Source organism: Musa acuminata, chromosome BXJ1-6 (genome assembly GCF_036884655.1).
Source record: "Musa acuminata AAA Group cultivar baxijiao chromosome BXJ1-6, Cavendish_Baxijiao_AAA, whole genome shotgun sequence".
NCBI lineage: Eukaryota > Viridiplantae > Streptophyta > Magnoliopsida > Zingiberales > Musaceae > Musa > Musa acuminata.
The window spans coordinates 29,239,821-29,247,426 of record NC_088332.1 but is presented as its reverse complement, the minus strand read 5'-3'; the positions used below and the strand labels follow the sequence as shown (position 1 = coordinate 29,247,426).

Here is a 7,606-nt window from a genome sequence, read left to right as displayed (position 1 = left end):
TTATAGAATATTGATCAGCATAAAGAAAACTCATATGATAACTATAATCATGATAACATATAAATTAAGAAGTACCTTTATGTGAAATATAAATATTATTTCATAATTTCAGAAATATACATGTGAATAATCAAATGAATATCCAAGAACAATAATTGGATTTTATATACCACATGATAAAAATATAATCAATAATTCATATGAGAAAACTATAAAAATAAATCATAATTTATAATTTTTTAATCAAAAATTAAATCTAATCAAATAATTAAAATATAATCATGGTTAAATTCAATCATAATTATAATAAATTATATTTATCAATTTTATAATTGAGAATATAAATTAGAATTCTCAATTTCATAAAAATAAAACCGTAAATATTTGACAGGATATAAACTGGAATTATGAGATTTGCAAGGGCAGAACTATAATTTGATAAAACCAAACATCAAGCGCAAAACCATAAATATGTAAAAAGAATTAAACGATATCAGTAAAATATAGAAGGGTAAAGTTGTAATTTGACCAAAGAAAACCCTAGTACAAAACTATAATTTTGTCCAAAAATTGGATCTGCTTTGCCGTCGCCTTTGTGCGTGCAGTGCTTGCCACGCCGCTGCCGGCGCAGGCTGCTTCTTTTCATAAACCACCTAGTTTTCACATATCTGAGATATCAATTTGTAAGAAACTCGATCCTCTTGTTTTCCTCTCCTCTGTTGATGATTTTGACTTCCAAATCCCTTCACGGGATGACCCCTTTATCCGTCTCCTCACCATGGCATTCTTTGCCTCCCTCTTTCTCTCCGCCTACTCTTTGACCCCGTCAGGATCGATCCCTTACCGCCATAGACTTCCTTTACAACCCACCACTTAAATGAACAATAAATTATCGCATTACATTTGTAAATGAACATTGTTAAACTTATTCTTAGAATACAATGTTGCACGGGAGCTAAGGAAGACTTGGGAGGCCAACAGCGTGGGTGGGATCAACAGCATCCACAGAGGTAAGGGAGATCCGGAGCGGGCAACAAGTGCTTGGATCAATGCACGACCAAAACTGTTACTTACAAACGAATGGAAAAATAGCAGTCTTTAAATGCAGAAAGAGAGCAGAGAGAACTATCAACATTTTGTATCACCTGAAGAACAGCTGACGGTAGTCAAAGCATAGGCACGATCGGAGAGTGATATCAATGGAAAGATTCATATTACTGAACTAGGCAAACTATCCAACCGTGCGGATGTGACTTGGGAGCTGGATTACAATTTACAATACATTGTTTCCTCGGGTATATTAGAATCATTTCAGGCAATTGTAAGACCGAAAGAAAGATTTAAAAACCTAAAAAAGTTATAAAAAAAAAAAAAAAGTGTCCCCTGAGCTCCAACTAAGGGAAACTCAAGAAGCAACATATTGGTATCAGATTCTGCTAGCTCTAGATCCCCATTAAGTACTCAACATTGATGCAGTGTCGTGATAATTTGCGGCATTGACATGCCACCTGAGACGACGATTTCTGCATTTAAACATGGATTCAGGATTAAAATGGACGAGCTGATAAATCACTACCAGAGCTTTCCAGAGCTGCAGTCTTATATAATGATATGGTGGAAGGAAACTTCAAACAGGAAAAGTAGGATTGTAGCTTACCAATTCCTTCACGGACAGAGAGATTTGGCCTTATGACATCATTGGAGTTAACAAGGAAAACATCACCAATGTACAGATGGTTTGTTGGAACATAGACGCAGCAAAGTTCCTCTTCACCATTGTAACTCTGTTGCATAATGGAAGGAACTAAGTGATGGCATTTATTCATAGTCCCAAATGACCAATTATTGGAAGGGGATATCATGATGGAAGATGATAAATAATTATCAAGTAGAATTTCACAAGATGCTTCAAACAGACTATTACATGCAACTTGCCAAAACTACACGTTCAGTACAAAAACAGATCATAGTGTTAAGCAATACATCTTCCCTGATTCAGTATATATATCATTTGGGAACACCAGAAAAGAAATTTCCATATTCTTTTTAATAACCCCACCAAAATCTCATTTAAGTTCTCACAAATCTTCTCCAACAAATATGATGACAATAAAATATAATAAAGAGTATATTGTGATAATGACTTTAAACCTATCAACCTGTGTGATTATGAAGATAGCAATAGCATCATCACCATGACTCCAGTGTTCCTTTGGGTGATGGTGATGCAAAGACAAATTAAGGAATGGGCTTGATTTAAAGAGTGTCCACAAGATTTGGAATTAAAGAAAATTCTATGACAGTTAGCTTATCTACAATCGCATTCCTACTTTCAAGAAGTTATGAAGATTAATCTCTATCATCTCCCCCTTTGTTATTTTCTCTGTGTCTCATGTAAATATGGATAGAAAACATGGAATGTGATGGTTGCACCAGTTATTAAAAGCAAAGATAGCAATATGCATCTCCTTTTCTATTTTACGTCATCACAAGAATCTTTTGTCTTTTCTTTGCTTTGTGCTTATTCATTTTCCTCTCCTTCGTGCTTAGAAATTGGCTAGAATTGGTCAAAAAAGATCAATCAATTCTAGCTGACTTCAATCTGTTCTGGCCAATTCCAACCCATATCTAACAATATGATTGAGAAATTGACTGAAATCAGATTGGCCTTGACATCAATATGGATCAAATGTACAATTGTTGGATTCAACTAACACATCAAACTATAGGTCAGACATCACTAGGGACCAGTGAAGAGTTTATCTCTCATAGAAAATCATATCCTTGAATTCCTATTCCATAAAAAAAGTGTCACTTTGATCATCAAGTTTATTTTGAAAACCAAACACCAAAAGTTTCCAATTTTCTGGATATACTTCTAAAGAAAAGAACTCATAGTATCATATCATTTCAAACACATCAATTAGGGGCCAAGAATTTATTGGTATCATTTCATATACCAATTGTTGCATATTCAACACAACACATGTACATGAGCGAAAACGTGCACCAAATAAATGTGTGGATGAACTATTTTACAAAGAAAGACAAAACAATATAAAAAATGGTAGTTGTTATTGACCTGAAGAACAACAGTTGAAGTGATAAATCCAAAGGCATATTCACCAACCCGAGGATGCCTGATAATAGCCACTTCCTTAAATGCTTGTTTGTTCTGGTCTGTCGTTTGAGAAGATAATTCACGCATGCATAAACATGTAATAAAAGAACTACGAGAAGACATAAAGAAAATTTACCAGGTGATACAGCAGAACTTATTTGCTTTGAGGCATTGTAGATATGCCGGACAAATGGCATTCGTTTGATAAACCACTCACCAAGGCCGAGTACGGATGCCCCCAGCCAAGATGACATAAACACTCCAACCAAGAATATAAATGTAATTGAAGTCACAAAGCCAAGTCCTATAGGGGAAAAGAAAATTCAAAAATCCACTTCAACCGATAGACAATGAGCATGGGAGTTAAAACATAAGAAACACTTTTTATCTTAGGGTGTTCCAAATGTTGGCTGACTATGAGTATTAAGAACAAAATGTTTTCCAACTTACTAAACCCTGAGTTCAATAGATACGGAATGAGAACTAGACAATATATAACTTTAAATATTTCATAGTAGAGACAAGGCAAGATCAACTTGAGGTGAAAACAACAACGAAAAGAAAAATCAACAATGGTGTACTAGTCTATCCATGACATCTGCTGACAGATATTTTCTTTATTTGACAAAAATACAAAAAATAATATTTGATAAACATCAAATTTCATACCAAATATGTTTATCCCAAGTCCAGCATAGATTGGAGAAAAGAACCCATCAACGAAATGAATGAACCACCAGGTGATATAGAAGGTGATTGCAATTGGAAATAGGATGACACTGCAAAAGATAACAGTTGTAGTTCAGGAACTAAGATTTCATTCAGGTCAGCCTAAGGATCAAGGTACAATATAGTCCAAATTATTGACTGGTGTAAAGAGACAGCTATAGAAATAACATGCACCCTTTAGCTATCAAATAGAAAATTAAATGACCAATTTCATTTAAGATTTAGAAAATATTTAAAATGAAAGGTTGAAAGATGCATTTGATTCCAACTAGAACTTCATCCACACCATAGACACTAACAATAAGAAAAAATTGGCATTCTTATAGTATCAGTATAAACAAAGTTCCACTGGAATCTACTAGAGTCTGGCCTGGAACATGTTTCAAGTATGCTTCATCATATAATGCATTTGTCCTAAATACAGAAGCAAGAAAAAAACAGCATCATAGGAACCCAATTTAATAACAGTGAAAAATGCATTTGGTTCAGAATATACACAAAAAGATAAGGAAATTTCACTTTCATGTCCAACGAGCAACTCTATGAAGGATTCAGAACACCTGCTTGTCCAAAGAGGTTTAATCAGAATAATTCAGCATCATTCAAACCAGTGGAAGTTTCCAGCAGCTCAAACAAAAGAACACTTATGGAAAGTTAAAATATGAAGTTAGGATATGGAACAAGGAAGAAGCACAGCATAAAGTGATACATTTAGTGCTACAAATGGGGAAGAACTTAGAATGATAAGGGAGAAGCTTACCATCCTGTCATAAATTTCTTTGAGGCCCAACTGCGGATCACTTTATAAAAAGCCTGCATGTAGAAGTGGAACAATAAAAGTAAGTTTTTCACAATGACAGTATTAAACAGCATAGAAGTAATACAAATCCTGGCAGATGTTTTATGGGAATAAATTTCTTTCAAACAAGGCCAACAAGTTGCTCCTCTCACAATCCGACTCGAGGACAACCAACTCATCAACTTATTGAGACTAACCCAATACACTCATCGGTCATCTCAATAAGATGCTTAAGGTTAGGTTTACAGTCATGCACTCATCAAACCCCTAGAGACCAATTTATGTATTTTTCTTACTTCCAATGATCTTTTTAATAATAGAACACATTCTTATAGATCAATTTAATTATTTTCTCACTCCTGATGTGGAACTAAATTGGGGTGTCATTAGTGGCAGCTTATAATAAGTCAAAATAGAGGCAATAAAATATATTAGACATATTAACGTGCAATTTGCTGGTGCTAATTACGATAGGAACAGGAACAGATATTTGGCAATATAACTCTAATCAAAAGCATCAATATAGGCTCTTGAACCTCGAGGCGTAAGATAAGACAATCACTCCCTTCTATGTTGATACTACATGACATCCGAGGATTGTGTACCTCATCACATATGCTTCGATAAGCTTCAGCTACTATTTACACACACGAGCGTGCAATCAACAGATTTCACTGAAGAAATGGCAGGGACAAGTTCGACTGGCTTCCCATATGAACCTAATCAACCTCATGAAACCAAAGGGGCATCCTTGTATGCTCTCGGGCCAACAAATTCTAACCAAAGAATTCCGAGAAGGCAAATGAGAAACAAACCCTAACACCACAACCAACGCGACAAATCAGACCTGGCGAAACTCTAGAAACCATCATCGAAAACATGAATTCGTGCTAAGAATACCAAACTGAACGGGAATCCGATCAGATCGATGGAAAGGGGGCTTGGGTGGCGACCTCTCGACCAGAGCTGTGGGTGCGAGCGGAGGCTGACGAGGAGGAGGCCTTGGCGTCGGGGTGGTCGGCGTCGGCGGTTCCGTCTGCCATGGGGATGAGCAGCTCGCGATCCTTCTCCCTGCTCGCCATCGGGCTCGGCGACCTCTCGTCGCCCATCACCTGCTCTTCCTCTTCCCCCTTTTTCTGAGATATAAAACGTTATAAGCTCTATGTAGCGTTTCGGGCGCGCGACCTCTCGCTCGGACGCACGCTTCGATACACCTTGCACGGATATTAAAGATTATGGCAATGAAACGGGTACTGGATCCGAACCCGATTAACTATCTTAGTATTAAGACCTCTCGCTCGTACGCACGCTTCGATACGCCTCGCACGGATATTAAAGAAGACTATGGGAATGAAACGGGTACGGGATCCGAACTCGATTAAAGACTGAGTATTCAAGAATGACTTAATCTGGACTGGACTGGTTTATTTATCTCTCTTATTTATTCCCAATCCTATTAGGGCGAATTTTCAGAAAAAAAAAACCATAATTTTTTTTGTTTTTTCCGTAAATATTGTCCATACTTTTTACAGTCCTAAAAATACCTCAGTTTTTCTCTTTTCTCCCCTATTTTTACATCGGTTTTCTTTTTTTCTGTCTCGTTCAATGCATTAAGAATGGGTTCGATGAATTAAATGGAATCAAATTAATAGTTAAAAATTAAGAACTAAAATTTTGTTGAATATTTAAAAAATAGAAATATATTTTGGAAGTAAAAAAAAAAGTACGTTCCAAGTCATTATATTTTTTGTTCCATTAAATATTATATATTGATATATTGTACTAAAACATTATATTAAATATCTAGAAATGTAAATATATTAAATTTATATTGATATGTAATTTAAATAAATTTATTTTTGAAACATTTTCAATTAAATTTTATTTCTTCAGTTTGTATTTTTCATAATTTTTAAAGTTATATAACTAAAACTCTTGTAGTTTGTTTGAAATTATTTGAATCGACTTAAGATTTATTAAACCAAATCATACTAGGAAAAAGACATAAAAAGAGGAGGCACTATCGATCCAGTGTATATCATTTATTCTGATGTTTATATGATATACAATCAGATTATGCACTAAAATCTTTGTACTAGAGCTATTTTTCTAATTGGACTTTGATCCAAAACAATATAATTCAGTTTTCCCTTAAATCCAATCATACATATGCACAAATATGATGCTAAAACTGATTTTTGCATTTGCTGTAGACAAAGCCATATTTCTTAGGGTGAAAAAAAAAATCCATCATCTGATAGCTTTAATCTGTTAAGTAGTATATAACTGAAATAAATTATATATATATATATATATATATATATATATATATATATATATATATATATATATATATATATATATATATATATATATATATATATATATATATATATATATATATATATATATATATATATATATATATATATATATATATTGGTAAGTAAAAATAATTGGATTTAGTACGAAGTCTATACAAAATAGCTTAGTATGATATCTCTTAGAGCAGTTTAGGAGAGTCTACCATACCTAAAAAAAGTGGAATGGTCTTACTCCACCACCAGACTCATCTCCAACAATAGTCAAACAAAAAGGTAGTTATGACTATACATATCATACACTATGACTTCTTACTATAGTCAATAAATAAAATATAATATTCTGCCATGTCTAAACTATCTATGGGTACATCACATTATTAAAGTAGATAACTACAAAATACATAGAGTTCTTCAACATTATTCCCGAGATCATTAACTAATAGCAAAATTGAATTCGATAAAAATCTCTCTCTCTTCGTGTTAAGTGCTCCAATTTCAAATCTTGCTTCATACATGATATTGAATTTTTAAGAATCTCTATCAGAAGTTGAACATTGTTTGTGTTTCGACGCTCAAAGATTCTACTATATCTTTCCTTCCAAATCTACCAAATAGCACATATGAAGGTAATCT

General features: G+C 34.0%; 1 protein-coding gene across 1 annotated transcript; it reads right to left on the bottom strand.

The window, feature by feature from the left end:
* Positions 1–1,191: 1,191 nt before the first annotated feature.
* On the bottom strand, positions 1,192–5,841 carry LOC103988829 (protein CONTINUOUS VASCULAR RING 1). The gene is made up of 7 exons (XM_009407476.3): positions 5,603–5,841; positions 4,611–4,663; positions 3,791–3,900; positions 3,258–3,425; positions 3,083–3,180; positions 1,658–1,784; positions 1,192–1,523 (listed from the first exon to the last, which is right to left on the bottom strand). Exons 1-7 carry the CDS (start codon positions 5,756–5,758, stop codon positions 1,462–1,464), a joined length of 774 nt encoding a protein of 257 aa, XP_009405751.2. The 5' UTR covers positions 5,759–5,841; the 3' UTR covers positions 1,192–1,461.
* Between the last annotated feature and the right edge of the window lie 1,765 nt (positions 5,842–7,606).